The 19,096-nt window shown below is 30.2% G+C and overlaps 1 protein-coding gene across 1 annotated transcript in view; it reads right to left on the bottom strand.

Moving 5' to 3' along the window:
• Window positions 1-1,073: 1,073 nt before the first annotated feature.
• Window positions 1,074-19,096, bottom strand: part of LOC129235205 (QRFP-like peptide receptor) — a 107,602-nt gene continuing 89,579 nt past the window's right edge. The window contains exon 6 of the mRNA XM_054868912.1: window positions 1,074-1,288. Coding sequence (XP_054724887.1) covers window positions 1,074-1,288 — 215 coding nt within the window. The remainder of the gene's footprint in view (window positions 1,289-19,096) is intronic.

Genomic DNA, 19,096 nt, shown 5'->3' with positions numbered 1-19,096 from the left:
TTTGGTGCTAAACTTGAAGCCTTTTAAACGACGATGCTTGTTGGAACTCAAGCTACTTTACTTCTGAAGCACTTATTAAATGCCAATTAAGGATAAAAAGAATGAAAAATTATTTTTAATTGAAAAATTGAAGAAAAAAACGCAAATCTGGAAAAAATTATAGTTTCTTAAAAAGTTTCAACTAATTGAAAAGAAAAATTGCTTTGTAAGAAGATCTACAGATATCATCCATAGGACGCATCATCAGAATATTCAAAGCAAATAAAGAAAAAAGAGCATGTTTTTCAACAGTATCTTTAAAAATTCAATATTATTGAATTAGATGGGGAACGATGTGTGAAATAGCAGATGTGTTGAAGAACACAAATTGGATATTTTATAAAAATTACAACAGATGGCAGCTCCGGAATTTTTTGTAAAATCTACTGAAAAGCTCTAACATTTAAAAATATTCAAACCCGCGTCATTGATGTAATATGTAGTTCAAGGAAAAAGAATTTGTAAGGATTCCAGTGTAACTTAGGGTTTGTTGTTGGCAAGTGATGATGTTTTGTCCGTCTATTAAAAGATTTACTTTTATTTTACTTTAAAATCCAAAGATAAAAGTTGCTTTTTCAGAAACGAATTTTTGCCAAAACAGGATATATATATATATATATATATATATATATAATTATATATATAATTATATATATATATATATATATATATATATATATATATATATATATATATATATATATATATATATATATATATATATATATATATTTATACACCTATTTCGCCCTAAAGGATAAATCAAAAGATTGTTTGAGTATTTCGTACTACCATACCGAGTTCGCCATCTTACGCGCAAAGTCGGATAAGAAGTATTTTCTTCAACTAAATAAGAATTAAAAAAAAAAAAACGTATTTTCATTAAAATATGAGTGCAATCTGTTGATTCTTACTTGCCTTTTAAAATCATTCTCTCTCCATGACACAATATGCTTCATCACAAATATGTACACCATATTTAAACCTCCTGACTAGAAGTTTGTAAAACAATTAAAAACACGTTGAAGGAATGTTTATGTCAGTGGAGGAGAATTTTTTGTGTCTTTTATGATAACAAATGATTCTTTGGTGTCCGGAAAATGATCCTTGAAGCCTGGTTGATTAAAAGCTCTCATCTCGGTTGTGGATGATCTGTGGAATGATACTTTGTCAGGCCCGTTGAGTGTCTTTGAAGTGATCCGTGTTGGTGTGGAATTGACTCCTGATGTGAATGTAAGCCTTGTTCTCACTGAAAGAAAAAAAAGTTAAAACCGCTTGAATATCTGTACATGGTAGTATTAATTTAAAAACTTGATATTTGATATTAATAACCAGCTATTATTAATAATAAGCTTCTGTTTAAGGAAAAATTTTTGGACTGTTTTAAATGAGAGTAATGCTTGAGCCTAAATCTTGATACTAAAGAAATATGCAATATCATTCTGTTCTGATTCAGTCTGTTCTGAATGTTTGCTAAAACACCACCCCTAAGCCACTACGAATTCCTTATAAGAGTAAATATCGATTCATTTACGAGTAAATATACATTTATGAAGAAAAATAATATCAAATGGAAAAAAAATAACTTCAGAGGTGTCAGCTATGGAGCTATTTAGGATAATTATTTGTTCATGTGAAAAATCTTCACGTTTTGTATTTTGATATCATTAAAATAGCTGGTTGTTTTTAATTAATATATTAATTACATGGACATATACTTTTAAAACAATTCTACAACTTACGACGCAAAAGCAAGTAGATAGAACTGCACAAAGAGTAAAACGAAAGAAACATGGCAGCGAACGAAATCCCCAAGCTCATGTATAGCATACAATAATAATGGAAACAACAAGAAATAGAGGTTGTATGATTTTTAAAAACGTACCTCGGTTTAAAATCTTAAGTATAATTCTGAAATGAAACTCCAACGCCAAACTCTTCATTTTCGAAAATAACTACTTAATGTATTTCTCATGTTAAGCTTATTCACGATTTGACATTTTCCGGTATAGTTAAAGATATTTTACAATGCTAATTGTTAAGGTTTCGATGTTGAAATCAAGTATGCATTGAAAACAATATCTGTAAGAGTAAACAATTAGACTACTCTGATCTAGTGCTCAGTGAGGCCATATTTGCATTTTATGGGACGGTGACTTTTAATGTCCATGTTAACAACATGTTGGCACCTTAAAGATATTGCTGTTACCTACAAGATCTAGGTATGTTTCTACTTAAAAGCTTCAGACGTCTAAATAGGCACTCGAAGTAATGGCAGAGTGGTGCTGCTATAAAAAAAACCCTTTTTGAAGCTATAGCTATTGTTATGGGTACGCATCAATTTATTATCTTTATTCACGTCTGTGGTGTTTGCTGATAACACTAAGTTATTTTGTCAGAAGCAGATTTCTAGAAGACGAATGTTTTGCCAGCAGCATCTTTCTGATTTGTGCGTCTTATGATTAGACACAGTATATGTATATTAACCACATCTTTTATAAATCCGCAAAAACGAAACTTTTGCACTTTAATAACCTATTTTAGTAATTTCATACCATTTCATTCACCGATGCTTTGAATGACATGTTCTTCTTCCTCTGACTTGAATCTTTCTAAAGTAGAAAAAAAAGAATAGTCGGAAATTTTGCAGCCCGTTTTAAAAACAAGTTTGGTTTCTTTATTGCCATACTTTTCATGCACCTTCAACTATCTGCAAATGCAAATGACACTTTGCTAATAATTTCCAGAATATCTTTAGTTTTAATCTTTCTCAGGATTTATTATTTCACGAATGTTTTCAATTGATTTTCCACAAAATGGACTAGCGAAAAGAAGAAACAATTTTGGGCTAACATTTTGGGCTCTTCTTTTATTTTCAAAAAAAAAAAAAAACTTTTTAAACAACTATTATACTAAACCTTAAATGTATGACTTCATATTCTTCCCGCAAATGTTTACGAAAAGGTAATTAAATCTCAATAAAATATACAAATCTCAAAAGAATTAAACCACTAATGAGAGCATTATTCACTGTTTCTAAAGAACTCAGAAGGAGCCATGCGCTGATAAAAAGAAGCACTATTACATTAAACCAAGTATCCGAAATTATAAAAATATGCAATGTGGTTTTTTTAAAACTTCTTTGAATTTCTGCAGAAAGCTCATTTGAAACAAGACAGCTAAAAAAATATGTATCCTTTTTTTAGCCAAAATTGTTTACTTCTTTGAGTTTTGAACAATGCCAAAAACCTTGTTTTTGATTCTAAGATCCATTTTTACTTTTTTATTTATCATTTTTCATTTGAGTTGTTCCTTCTTCAACCTCATTTTGAACACGGATTTTTTGTGTCTGTCTTCTGTGTGTTTATTATTTTCAAAGCAACACGTACTTTCCATTACTTTTCTTTAGTTTTGTCTTTGCATTTGTGATTTTTTGAACTTGTAAACTTACTTTTCAATAAATTTTAAACGCTTCCCGATCTTAATATTCTAGATGTAATTGAAATTTGTATTTTTCTCTGTGATTTCTCTGTAGCGGATTAGTTTTAGAAACATAGAAAAGTGATTTGTTTCCATGCAAAAAACAAGCAGCAAGAGTAGATATAGTACAGATTTTTACAAGGTAGTAGGGAAATACTAGAAACAGTAAATAAGCAGAAAAAAAGAACCAAAAATAGAGCAAGATTTTCAGCGCTTTAAAGACATCTTTAATTTTATATATAGGAACATACATACATAGAAATTGTTAATTTGTGGAACATCCACAAATTAATAATTTCTATGTATTAAAATGCAGAATTGATTTTCTAATAACAATGACAAAACTAAGTACACAATTACATCGTTAGCATTTTAAAAGCTATAGGGATATATTTTTTAAAAGATTGTTAATTTTTATGGATACTTCTGTTTATTTTTATGGATCATTCCTTTTAAGTTAATTAAATTTCTTCTTATTATTTTTTTAGAATAAGGTGTTGAAAATCTTTTTTTTTTCTTTCATGGAAATGAATCTTGAAACATTACTAAATTCAGGAAAAAAAAACAAGAATTTGAGTTACTCAGGGGTTCCCAAACTGGGTTTCGCGTCACCTTGGGTGCCAAATGAGGAGGCAATAGGGGCCGCGAAATGATATTGGTAGCAGTATACTCACAGGGTGACTATCATTAAAGTCAAGGATTTCAGAGCACTAACTTTTAAAAACAACGGTCAAAATGACTTCATATTTTACCAGAATAATCGTGAAGCAATTAAATATCGTCTGGTGAAAGAAACATACTTCCAAAAAGCGCTATAGGTTTAATGTACTCGGAAAAGCTGTAGCTAGTACTATAGTAGGAGAACACATATCTGTTGGATCTAACTTGGAGGTTTCAGAAGATTCGTCGAAAGAAAAGGTTGTTTAAAAACACATTCCAATACGTTTGCCTTATTTTTGAAATAAATAAACACATATTTCGGAAGACAGCGTCTCCTTACGTTCCTCCCCCCAAACTACATCACTGACTGTAACAATAGCTCTGTTATATTTCTTTTTCAAATGACATTTGAAGTTTAGAAGGTATCACAATAATGTCTACAGTTTGCATGTCATGTCTTAGCTATTATAAAATTCCAAAATAGAAAGTGTGCATTTTGAAACTAGGGTTTTCTTTTGCCAAATAACAAAATTTTGTTGCCTTATAACTGTTCTAGTAATCTATCAAGCATTTCTGCCCGAATATTTTAAGTGCATTTATTAATAACCACCTTCTGTATATATATATATATATATATATATATATATATATATATATATATATATATATATATATATATATATATATATATATATATATATATATATATATATATATATATATATATATATATATATATATATATATATATATATATATATATATATAATAAGGATAGACTAAGGTGCTGTTAGAAAATTATAATTTTTCAAAGGGTGCCACCAGTCAGGAAAGTGTGGAGGCCTCTTGTAGTAACTCAATATATTATTTTTAAAAATCACAAAAGTTAACTGTCAAGTAACTGTTTCGTAATTATATGGAGAAAAAATATTTACATTTTTTTTGTAGTTTGGAAGGCCAATTCAGATCCATACTGTTCCCTTCCTATTGTCATTTAATTCCATATATTTTCTGTTCAAAATATATAAATGACTGACATTTCGTTATAATTTTGATATTATTTAAACAGCAAAAGGGATGTATGAATAGACTTATAATAGTTTAATTTGCAACCGTACATCATTTTATCCTATTATTGTTTTAATACGTATGTTTCTTTGTCTTCTCGAAAAGAACAAAAACATACCTAACTTGTAGGAAGTAACTAATAAAATAGTAAAGATTGTCTAGTGAAAATGACAGAATCTGTAAAGACATTTCTCTAGCAGGGGTCGACAAGTAAATTTAAGTGGAGCCCGAATACTTTAACCATTAAGATTACACCGGTCACGCAAAAGCTGCCGAGACACAAAAATGACAAAAGTGGCATTAGACATTGTTGCCTATATAAAAATTAGTTTAAGTAATTTTTAGCGGAATGCATATCTTCAAAACCTTCATGACGGTTACATTTTTGATCTCAAGCGGTCCAGACTTGGACCGCGTTCCGTCAGTTGTGTACAGTCGTTCTATAGGGATTAATGACTCTTTTGAGTTAGTGATATGTATTTAAAATAATTAGATTGCTTAAAAACGGATATCCGCTCTAAGATTCTACTTTATCACCACTAACTTTACCAACTTTTAGATTCAACTTTATTATGGCATTTGAGAATTAAGTTCCCACAGGAGATGAATCTTTAAACTATATTAGCTTCAATCTGCTTTGTCAAGTGTTGAATGAGAAACGTTCTACTTGTGAGACGAATCTGGAGTATGTAAGAGCATTCGTTTCGAATGTTTTATAGATAAAAATGTCCTTCATGTTACGTATTAAATCACCCGAACCACCTTAACCCAGGTGGGTTTATGCTGATTTAGTGATTTCTTTTATAATTTGAAATACATCACTTTAAATTTGTCCATCATGTATATTGGAAAAGATTTTTATAAGAACTCAACGTGTTAGCAGGGCATCAAGTAGATACTAGATCTGGTCTCCCTTAACGCATCAAAATTCAAACTCAAATATTTTACATACTGCCAGTTGTACATTGTGTAATTTATACAAAGCAAAAAAGCGTTAATTAAAGCAAACAAATTACAATCACCAGACACCTATATTCGCTAGACGATAGACTGAAGCATTTAGCCATGCGCTTAGTGCAAAGTAAGCTTATTAAGTTGCAGTTACAGTTAGGATAGAACAAGTATTTGTAAGTATATGTTGGCTGTCAGAAGCGTTATTTGCTAGAAGCAGTTGGAAATATAGCTCAAGCATTTTGCATTAAAAATATCCATCATGTATATTAACCAGAAGAAATTCTTGTTCCTAAACTTTGGATACTTTTACTAATTTTGCTTGATACATCGGCACATCTGCTTTCGGCTTAAAAAGAAAAATATGAGTACGACTTTGCAGAGAGGACAGCCGTGTACTGAAACTTTGAACGGAAGAAAGAATGACATTTGTCTTTTTGGAGTTATTTGTAGTTCCAGAATGATTTGCTGTACCTGGAAGAAGACAATAACAGATTAAGTGAAATTTCTTTTTCAACATACTAAACTGTGGTGCATTGCTGGAACCGCACTTTGATTTCACAATGGATAACACTTTCTATTGACATCCACATCATTCATATTTTGAAGTGTAAAGACAATTTAATAACTTTACAGAGTGAATTATGTCAATTTTAATATCAAAATTATACACGATGTCTTAAAAGTCCTTACACATTAAAGAAATTCATATACAAGCTCGTGAGAATATCAGGTTTGCACCGTAATTAACTGTTCAAGAATTTTTTATGACATTGTGAAAAAAAAAGGAAAAAAGAAAAGGTAAAAAAAAGAGAAAAAAAAATTAAACGAAATCACTGTATCGTCACAGTAACTAAAAACAAACGTCATATGAAGATGTCTAATCATTTAATTAAACATAAAGCGGAACCTATTATTACCAGAGTTCAAAGTGGTGTACTGTTTGTGGACATTGGATGAACTTGAGCACCATTCGGGCTCAGTCCGAGCAACATTCGGGCACACATTGAACTCTGGTCATGAACAATATTGTTTTCTGTCTAATAAAATGATTATTTACCTATTATTAAGTGCATTTTCTTACTGGTCAATTCAGCGACTACTTTTTATCAATATGATTAAAGAAAGCACATGACGTTTATTTTTCTCACTGTGACGATAAAGCGATTATGCATAATTACTTTTTTCATTTTCATTTTCCCCCTTTTTTACGATGTCAAGAAAAATTCTTGAACCTGGGAAGTACTATGACGCAAATCGCTAATTCATACCATAACAATGTTTTGCTTCTTTGTTAATTTTTAACATTTCTCAAGGACATTTCGGCACCCTGTATTGTTATCAATAGTAAAATGTGCAGTTCTATATTGCTTATCGAAAACAAAAATAGTGCAATAAATTTTGAACCGTTAGTTGGAAGACACTTTCAAAGTACTTGTAGCAGTTTAAGCCATCTGAAAATGTCTTGCTGATATTTTCAATTAACGCAGGAACTCATAGTTTAATCTTTAGTATTTACCTACCAATAGGACCTCTTACTATTGCATTTGATGGTAAGTTGAAGCTTTAACTATAGCAATATAACATTTGTCTAGTTGAATAATCAAAATTGTACCCAAATAGTTATAGAATTTGGGCAATTTTAACCCAAAATTTTCTTCTGATGGATTCCTGCCTGCTGCAGAATTTGGAGCAATGAAGAAGCTAATATAGCCTAAAAAACGGGTTTTTATAGAATCGTCCGCTTTCCATTCATACGATAAGATTGTTTGTCAACCTGACCCTTAAGAAGACTCTCAAAGAAGATATGATGCAACGTGCTCTAAGCAGAAGATGGAGGGCACTGGGGAAAGCTGAGTTATTTCCAGTTATCCAAACAAAGACAGCACTGGTTCTTTTCGAGGTTTCATTAGATATGACTGTTTTCAACGCCATCTCTAAACAACTAGAGGTGTGGATTCCCCCAAGAGTTTTTTTTTATGTGATTCTAATCAACCAATAACCTTTGAATAATTAAACAATTATATTGCGCTGTTTCATAATGAGAACATTCTTAAGTACTAGAGAATTTGTTAAACAATGACTGAGGCGCTAATGTTTACCATTTTTAAAACAAAATATTGTCAATTTATACACCCTTTAGGAACCAGTGGTAATATGTTGGTGATCTATTGCGGCATAGCTCAAACACTGATAAGGATCCTCTTACTGTATTTAAAAATATATTTCAGGTCATGTAAATTACAAACTAAGGATTAGTATTTCTAAAAGTGTGGGGAAAATAAAAATGCGAATATGCAGTTAACATTCTTACTAACCCAGTAGTATTATGCATTTCAAATGTGACACTTATACGATGTAGGTTTTCTGAATGAATAACAACAGTTATCAGAGCACAACTCTCACTTATTATCATATTAACAAATTCATATGCTATAACCTTCTATCTTAGCATTAAACATTTATTTATTTGGTTATATGGAGAATGGTGCTTGTTAAAACAATACTTCAGCACTCATTAACATACCCTTTTTTTTACACGCTAAAGAAAACCTTGCGCTTTAGTCTGAAATTTCATTATTCTTCGGGGACAGTCAGAGAAAAACATTGAAGCTTTTCCTTTTTTTCCTTAATGTAAAGGTAAACGCACTTAATTAACAAAACAAAACGTTGCGTACACATGTTAATCAAACACCTGAACAGTTTCATACTGAAGTGACTTCATTTAATTAAAGCTTAAAGTATTAAAGTGTTCCTTGTATAATTAGAACTAAAGTTACCTAAAAATGTTATTTTTACGCCTTTTTTCAGCTATGTAGTACGCTTGCAAAGCTGAATAGCATTTCTAACAGTATAATTATGGTTTTTTAAGTTATCATTTGCTGACGCGTATCTATTCGCTTCATAAAAATGTATAAGAAATACATTGCAAAGTGAGGAAATACGTAGAAACGTATAAAAAGTAATAAAGATACGGAACAATGAATATGAGAAACAATAGATTTTTCTTGTCATTCGTAAAGTAGAACCTTTTAGTATGGGATCTTAAGAGGACTAGATGTTTTGTTGTTGAAATTGAGGTGTCCCTCTTTTCGAGGTATATGAATTGAGGCATGCGTTGTACTTAACTTAGTATAATTTCAGATTAAAAGTAAACTATTAGCGCTTAATATTGAGTATTGAAAATATTTCATGTTTACGAAATAATTTTCAGAATTATTCAATTTAAAAAATGTATTTCACATATTAATTTTAATCAAAAACTTTATACATACCCTCAGAGTTTTGTAATTGATTTTAATTAAATATTTTGAATTCGTTTCATGGATCTAATTGAGGCAGGGTATTTACATTGGAACAGAATGAAAAAAAGTAATCACATTTCAAATTTTCTATACAAAGTTTGTCATCAGCCGCGTACTATTCGTCGGAACGGAGCCCATATGAATTAATTGATGAGTGGCAAAAGCATGAATGTAGGCCTCAGCAAGAATTTTTCAATTGATATTTGTTTCTCTGTATGTTAATGGCGATACAAACTTTTGCCACTTAATTTTTGGACAGAAAGTGAACCTTAAACTCCTATAAATAAAATACTTCCAATGCATTTATAAGTTAATTTGGTTGTAATTTTTAACTGTAACTGCTCCTAAAACAGTGTGTCCCTTGAGAAAAAAGTAAATACATGGAGGGTTCAATTTAAAAGGACTGACACCGGAAAAATTGTTTCTAAACAGAGGTAGTATATTACAGCTTTGAACTGATTTATAATTGCAGCGGATGACTAAAACAATAAAATATTTTCATTAAGGAAAGAATAAATGGATAAAATATGTACAAAAGTATAATTGGAATAAATATATTATTTTTTTTGTATTTCAGTATTCCACCAATATTTTTTTTATTATTAAACATTACTATAGCAAGTTTTTATTGGTATATGTAACTTGTACAATGATACTAGTATAAACTGTAGAAATGTTTTAAACATGTTAAATTTCCCAAAGGTTTTAATTATTTTTCATTCAAAGACTTCAAGATATATTTTAATAGTTTATATTATCCTTATTTTATAGTCCTTATAATATGAAACCAGTAAAGTAAGTTTATAAATTTGATAGCAATTTCTTATTTTTTTAATACATAAAAGTTGATGCTGTATTTTTAGGACGGTGTTAAGAAGTTTTGGAAGGGTTAACATGATTTTATCATTTCTTTTCGAAGTACACATCTTTATAATTCTCAAATTAGTTGTTTCGTTGGTAATACAACAAACTATTCCGTTTTTTTTCTTTGTCTCTCTTAACGAAGTGGGATTTTATATGGGGCCTTCACCTGCCGACATAGATAATCCCGTTTAACACGTTTCCAGAAAACCCCGCAATTCCATCAGTTCTAAAGGAGGAATAAATCCAGATTATTGCCGCTAACAATCTTTCCGTAGAAATAAAGTACTAATAAAATGTATCATAAAATTTTCTTTATCGATTTTCTATAACTATAGAGAGACATTTAGTGTTTTCTAATAGAAAAATAAGGAATAGAACGGAAAAATGTTTACTTTATCAAATGTTTTTGAAAAACAAATTATGGGAATTGTCGGATAACTCATTGCAAACAGAGTTTATTGTTTCTGATAAAATTTGCTGCTTATCGTTTTAGCATGTAGAAATAATTTTATTTTTTATGGTTCTCTATGAGATGAAAGTTATTAAAAGTATATTTTGCAAAAACAATATCCTTCTGTTTTTTGTTTGAAAAACTCATTAGAGCTTAGAACCGTCTTCAGGAATGCATGCAATATATATATATATATATATATATATATATATATATATATATATATATATATATATATATATATATATATATATATATATATATATATATATATATATATATATATATATATATATATATATATATATATATATATATATATATATATATATATATATATATATATATAATGATCAAAATTGATATAAAATATTCTACATTTAAACAGCGCAATGTTGCAGCTAAAGTAGTTAAATGTATTGAAAATATAGTAAAGTGTGTAGTTTCACATACACGGGTAGCACAGAAAAAAGTGTATGTAACAAAAAGATAAACAAAAATAACAACAACAAAAATGAACATGGAACGTTAAAAAAAAATAAACTAGGAACATTGAAAACAAGAATTGATGAAATCATGGGTATTAAACTGCTGCTACGTTTACGAAGAGCTGGAGCAGCTGGCATATTAAATATTCTGCAAGGTTTCTGTGCGGGTCAGTATCATACATGCAGCAAAATTGATTAGAAGTAAAAGTATATGTATTTGAATTAACGAACTAATATGTGTAGCTACTTATAAGGCTTAATATAGAAGGCAGGAAAATTATCAAACGTTATATATGTTTATTTTTTGGATTTATATATGTAAATAGTATGCTTATTAGTAATATGCTGTCATGTATTACCAACCCCCCAGCTCTGACCTGCAAAATAAAAAGAAAAAATTACATACCACATGATTTCAAACATTTCGTCGACAACAATGTCTATGTCTAGGTATCCATTTGCCAGAGACGAAAATCCGATGCCACGCCAATCGAACAGGTCGCTGGGGCAGGGCATCCAAAAAGCACCTTCCTGTCGAAAGGATTTCAGCACTCTTTATCATCAAAGTTACCCAGTTACACTGTTGCCAAATCGCAGTTGTTTGGGTGGAAACTAAATCTGTCCTTGTTGAAGAAAAGATTTCTTGAACAAATTAAGATAATAAAATGTGAAATTGGCGGGATAAAAATTGTAATAGTAGAGATTTGCAGCAAATTTGAAGATTTGTTTATTAAATTGAGAATTGTTGCTACAAATTTTAAAGAATCTGCTTAGCTGTCCAATTATAATATTAATGAAGATCTTTTTATGTAAATTACTGTACCAATGTGGCATACTTTTTGTGTAAAAATTGAAGTTATCTTTTTTATCATAGATATCTGTAATAAGGTTAGAATCAACAATTTTGAAAGAAATGTCCAGAAAATCGGCAGACAGAAAGTTGTCATTGGCTTTAGCCTTGGACAGCTAGATTCTTTAAAATTTGTAGCAACAATTCTCAATTTAATAAACAAATCTTCAAATTTGCTGCAAATCTCTACTATTACAATTTTTATCCCGCCAATTTCACATTTTATTATCTTAATTTGTTCAAGAAATCTTTTCTTCAACAAGGACAGATTTAGTTTCCACCCAAACAACTGCGATTTGGCAACAGTGTAACTGGGTAACTTTGATGATATAGAGTGCTGAAATCCTTTCGACAGGAAGGTGCTTTTTGGATGCCCTGCCCCAGCGACCTGTTCGATTGGCGTGGCATCGGATTTTCGTCTCTGGCAAATGGATACCTAGACATAGACATTGTTGTCGACGAAATGTTTGAAATCATGTGGTATGTAATTTTTTCTTTTTATTTTGCAGGTCAGAGCTGGGGGGGTTGGTAATACATGACAGCATATTACTAATAAGCATACTATTTACATATATAAATCCAAAAAATAAACATATATAACGTTTGATAATTTTCCTGCCTTCTATATTAATAGCCCAGTGGTTGGGTAGTTGAATACGGAAGTAATTGGTGGAAAGCTGGAAATTGTTTTAATTTATGCCGTATGGGTCTGTAATGACCATACTAAGTTTTCCCCCTTCTACTAAGTGAGCTTTCGCCACAGCGTCCAAATTAGTGCCAAAAAACACCTGTTTTTTCATTAGTGTTACAATATCTCAAAAATGGCTCTAAAAACGACCAAAAATACATGCAGGTTTCTTGTAGAGCACAAAATACTGAACAAAATGAGTACCTACAACCTGCATTTTTGTTAAATATTAAGCTCACAACTCTATTTCAAAAATTGGCTTAAATTACTAATTAAGCGCTTAAAGCCAGAACGCACCTCGTTCCTACGCTCCCTAACGTAAAAAAATGGCAGGAAAACTTTATTATGTTCATTATTGTAATAGAAATATATCGTAGGTGGAATAAAAGTGTGAATGAGAAGGAAGGAAGTTGAAAGTAAGGAGGGAGGGGGGGAAACGCATATCCAGGTTAATTATGCTAACCCCTTCCCACTCCCACCGGCTCTCCCTTTCTCCACTGAAATACCTTCGTTCCCTCCCTTCCGTCCACTCACCCCTTTCTTAGAGGCCGAATAAACCTTTTTATGCTGAAATTTCTCCCATTCGCTAAAAATTCCGGAGGGTGGTTTCTTACAATCGAAATTTTAATGCATTTCCAATGGGAAACTATTATACAATATATTTAACAACACAGCTTTTATATCTAAGTAATTCTTAAAAGTAATTCTTCTAAGAAATTAAAAATAGTATAAAAGAAAATAAGTTCAGAAATGCAAAATTCGCTTCTCAGAGTATGTATGATGAAATTATACTCGAAACAGTATTCATATATCACTCATAAAAAGTAATCTTCTTTTTATCTAACTATTGACGATAAATAAACAGTCAGACTTATTTCAATGAACACTCAATTTTTGCATTCTAGTAGTGCAAAATGAAATATTGATCAAATTAACACACAGATAAGAGTAATTAAAAAGGTACTAGACACGTAATTGTAGAAAATACATTTAATTACGAAAACGTGAGGTACAAAGGGCAACATTCCAGATTTCAAAACAGCTCTTATTTTCTTATGTTAAATAAAGAAAGACATTAGATGTTAAAAGTAAAATGCAATATATACATATGGGTCACCTAAAATGATACGTTGAGCATCGCTAAAACATTTGACAACATGTGAAAGTTTCACATTGTGTGGAATTGTGATAAAAACTACAATAATTTTCTAGCTTAATGAAATTTAACATAAACAATTTTGTTACACATAAAATAAACAGTTAAATGAACTTAATTTTTTTTCTTGACGCTGAAAGTGTGTTGCAAATGTCAGTTTGGTCATTGCCACTTTCATTATTTTGCAAATGATGGGTTAAATTCCTCCCCAGAACTTCGACACATTCATTTTTTTAAAATAAATTTTAAGTAACGGTATTTAATTTTGTTCGAATGGGATAGATTTCAACAGAACAGCTTCTGACACACACCATTACTGCCATAAGAGAGCAAGAATGGTCTGTACAAAACGCAAAGGACATTATGATCACTAAGCACTTCCAACGCTGCAAAAATCATTTTTAGGGAAACCAGGTGTTACTGTTTTGTGATTCTTGATGAACTGCAGATGAACACTCTATGAGTTATTAAAAAGCAATTCCTACCTGTGTATAAGCCTGTGTTCTATATGAGATGTTTCGTCCTTGCCTCAAGCTAAAAAATAAATGTATAACCGGAAGTCGCTAATTCCCCTCAATGTTACCATTTCTAAGAAAAAATCTTAATTCACTCTACAAGCCTGGCACACCAAATTTTCTGTTATCTCGACGCTTGCAGTCAAGTTCGTCGATAATTTAGGATCTGTTACCAATTATTCAGGATAAGATTTTCGATTGCATATTGCAGCTGGAAAGTTTACTAGAGTTTTATTTCATAATTGCACATTGCAAACATCGTTTTAAGAATAAACTAGATCGTATCTTCAGTTTTTGATTTCAGATGCATGAAATTTGATTAAATTTATTTCAGTTATTGTATCACACAGCAAACTTATGGGGATTTTTCAAAATGATATAGCATGTAAGCAGGCAACAATGAACTTTCATTTTCAATATTAAGAATTTTGAATTCCTTCTTGCTAAATTATTTCGCAAGAACAGTTAAATATTCTGGCTATTATGTACATTAAAAAAAAAAAAAGAACATTACTGTATCTGAATGATAGGTTTTAAATGATTTCGAGGAAAATCCACGAAGAATTTATAAAAGATTATAACAAACTTAACGGTAAATATGTCGTCCCCCGCTTTTTTAGTTTTTTTTAAATGGTTATTGTGTCAAAACGAATCGTTAATTATTGAGAGGGTGATATAATTAAACAACTTCTTAGCCATAAAAGCTGTTTTTTTAAATATATTGTATAATAGTTTCCCATTGTAAATGCATTAAAACTTCGATTTTAAGAAACCACCCTCCGGAATTTTTAGCAAATGGGAGAAATATCAGCATAAAAAGGTTTATTCGGCCTCTAAGAAAGGGGTGAGTGGACGGAAGGGAGGGAACGAAGGGAGGGAGAGCCGGTGGGAGTGGGAAGGGGTTAGCATAATTAACCTGGATACGCGTTTCCCCCCCCCCCCTCCCTCCTTACTTTCAACTTCCTTCCTTCTCATTCGTACCTTTATTCCACCTACGATATATTTCTATTACAATAATGAACATAATAAAGTTTTCCTGCCATTTTTTTACGTTAGGGAGCGTAGGAACGAGGTGCGTTCTGGCTTTAAGCGCTTAATTAGTAATTTAAGCCAATTTTTGAAATAGAGTTGTGAGCTTAATATTTAACAAAAATGCAGGTTGTAGGTACTCATTTTGTTCAGTATTTTGTGCTCTACAAGAAACCTGCATGTATTTTTGGTCGTTTTAAGAGCCATTTTTGAGATATTTTAACACTAATGAAAAAACAGGTGTTTTTTGGCACTAATTTGGACGCTGTGGCGAAAGCTCACTTAGTAGAAGGGGGAAAACTTAGTATGGTCATTACAGACCCATACGGCATAAATTAAAACAATTTCCAGCTTTCCACCAATTACTTCCGTATTCGACCTTTTTTCACTCCCCAACCACTGGCCTATAAGCCTTATAAGTAGCTACACATATTAGTTCGTTAATTCAAATACATATACTTTTACTTCTAATCAATTTTGCTGCATGTATGATACTGACCCGCACAGAAACCTTGCAGAATATTTAATATGCCAGCTGCTCCAGCTCTTCGTAAACGTAGCAGCAGTTTAATACCCATGATTTCATCAATTCTTGTTTTCAATGTTCCTAGTTTATTTTTTTAACGTTCCATGTTCATTTTTGTTGTTGTTATTTTTGTTTATCTTTTTGTTACATACACTTTTTTCTGTGCTACCCGTGTATGTGAAACTACACACTTTACTATATATATATATATATATATATATATTTAAATTATATTTTATAATATTTTTTTTTAGTATCGTACATATATTTTTTTTATAAATTTTAAAATGCAGCTATGTTTTGTGAAGTATATTTTACCGGTCTTACAGCTTCGCAAAATTTGGTCGATTTCAGCATTAATTGTCATAACAAAAACTTTTTTAATGCTTAAGAGAAAACTCAGTCATCTCTTTTTTTTCTTTTTCTTTTTTTAAAAATATTTTCTAGAGAAAATGCATCTACAATATACACACTACCAGAAAATATTCCAAGAAAAACTAAAAAAGAGAAAATTAACATATTATTTTACTTTTTAAAATCCACAACACCGTCTCGAAATGTTTCTCAGAAATAATCAAAAAAAGTGTGAAACTTAAATTAAGGAAGCAGTGCCAAACGGTGCCATGTGGAAAAACAGTGTTCCTAAGTGTTCGTATTTTTTAAAAATCATAATTGAAAAATAATAATGATTTTTTTTTTCTGCCATGCTTTATTTTTTCCGATTTTTTTAAAGTCAGTCTTGAAACAAATGACAAAACTCCTTCCAAAAATATTCTAAGAAGTCTTGAGTTCTATCAACGAAATCAATGAGACATTATTTTTGAAAGTTTAACACACATGAAATTTAAAATATGCACATGAATACAAAATATATATGAATAAGAATGAAATGTGCTGAAATATTTTACATTTGTAACGCTTAAATTTTTATGTCATTAAGAAACATCCCCTCTCTAAGAGATAGAATAAAACTAGGATACAACACTCTGACAAGTTCGGTGAATATCTTCAATCACGCAAACCAGAAGAAGCAATGCTAGAATTAACAACACATGTACAGTTCGTTTACGTTGAAATATTTGTTGATTGTAATTAATATAATTAAAATTTAATTCTGTTATGTAAATTCCTTGATTGTCTGTTGCCTAAAAGACAGTCAAACTAAATTGCCAAACTCAATTGAAAACATTTCATTTAAAATTATTCAGAACTATAGCTGATTTTTAGTTAGGTATTTCTTCATTAATTGAGTCTCTTTTATTAAGTGAACGCTATTTGAAATCATTCCTGGCAATTCTTGTCGGGGGAAAAAAGCTTTTTTTCTGCTATTGTTCTTCCAGCGACGTTCGTTATTATATTTTTAATTATTGCCAACAAAACAGATTAATGACATTATTATTTAAAGTTTTTGCACTGCATATATCTTGCGGAGGCAGCGTCAAATTAATTTTGTTGTTTATTGAAAATGATTAGGATAGGCATGTTGTTCAAAATGTCTATCCTAAATTCAGCATATCAATATTTAAAAATTAATATTGATATGTTGAAGATATTTCAGAGCAAAATTTCATGTCAATAACAATTTCTTGCTGCTCATCAACTCATCTTTATGCATAATTAATCTAATAATATAAGGTGCAGGTATATATTGAATAATTTAAATTTTCTGAAAGAATCCAAAATACAATTTAGAGTTTAGAAACATCGAAGAACGTCAAAAAATACGTAAGTGATATTTAATACGTACTTGCAGAAAAAGGACGTCTTTAAATAACCATTTGGGCATCGATTTTATAAATTTATTCCAAACTGATGTTTTTGGGATTAATATACATTTTTAAAACAACATAATATAAATTTTAATGGAAAGTGTTTCTAAAATTTCGATCGTGACACTTTTTATGCCATATCATGATATGGATGGTGGAAAGTGCATATTTAAAAGCCTAAATGAAATATTTTATGAATATATTTTTAAAAAAGTATAAAAAGCGTCGTAAAAGATTTCTTATACTTGGTATTTTTAAACTTTTACAAAGTTTTAAGAAAAAATAACTAAACTATATATATTAATTGATTATTTGTTATTATTTTCAAGTTTCAGCTGAACTTATAGCGTTAAAAACGTCTACACCTGGACGAATAAAATTCAAAACTAGTAACAAACAGGTTGGTATTGCGCTTTTACAGCACCTCGATGCGTATAAAAATTGCAAATTGATATAATAACAAACCGTATAAAAGTGCACAAATACGAAAATCTCCTTTTTGGCTGATCATGTTCTTTGTAGATAGACATTTAATGCTTAAAAGCGCTACTTATAGAAGAGTTAATATTTGCATAAAAGTGTAAATTACTTTTGTCTTATGTAAAAACAAAAAGTTAAAAAAATAAAGGTCATCAAATTGAAGTCTAAAATATATTCTTAGATTGCAATATTTTTCATAATATAAGAGTGAAGACTCGAATTTTTTTAGGGATTCAATAAAAAATGTTATAGACCATTTAGTGAGTCGTAGTCTAAAGTAATAGCGGTATTAAGTAATGCATGTAAAGTCCGAATCTTTCTGCAACGAATTTTCTTTTGTTTCTTTCAGTTATTGCATTTGTGCGACGCTGATTTGTGAAAAATAGTGTTATCCAAACAGAAACAATTAACTGTTTTTTGAATCGGAAACCTTACTTAATTTAACTATCTAATTTAGTATGTACATAAATAAAAAAACAGCAAAACTATAAGCTCAATATTAAACACTTATAGCTGATTAATTTTTTTAAAAAATAATACAGTCATTCAAAGTATATTTTAGTTAGTCCGAATTACTTTCCGCCACTTCATATTTTTCAGTGGATTCTTCTTAGAAGAAAAAGGAAGTTATCCAGACTGGCTCAAACATACCCTGAATGACTGCAGTTGATCTGAAAGAAGTGTGTTTATAAATGCTTCTTGACAATACAGTTTATAGCTATGGAAAAAATATTATTTTCGAAATGTTTCAATATTATAATTATCTTATACTTGCTT

The sequence above is a fragment of the Uloborus diversus genome, chromosome 2, assembly GCF_026930045.1.
Source record: "Uloborus diversus isolate 005 chromosome 2, Udiv.v.3.1, whole genome shotgun sequence".
Lineage (NCBI taxonomy): Eukaryota > Metazoa > Arthropoda > Arachnida > Araneae > Uloboridae > Uloborus > Uloborus diversus.
Note: the sequence above shows the minus strand (reverse complement) of the source record. Positions and strands in the feature narration are given on the sequence as shown.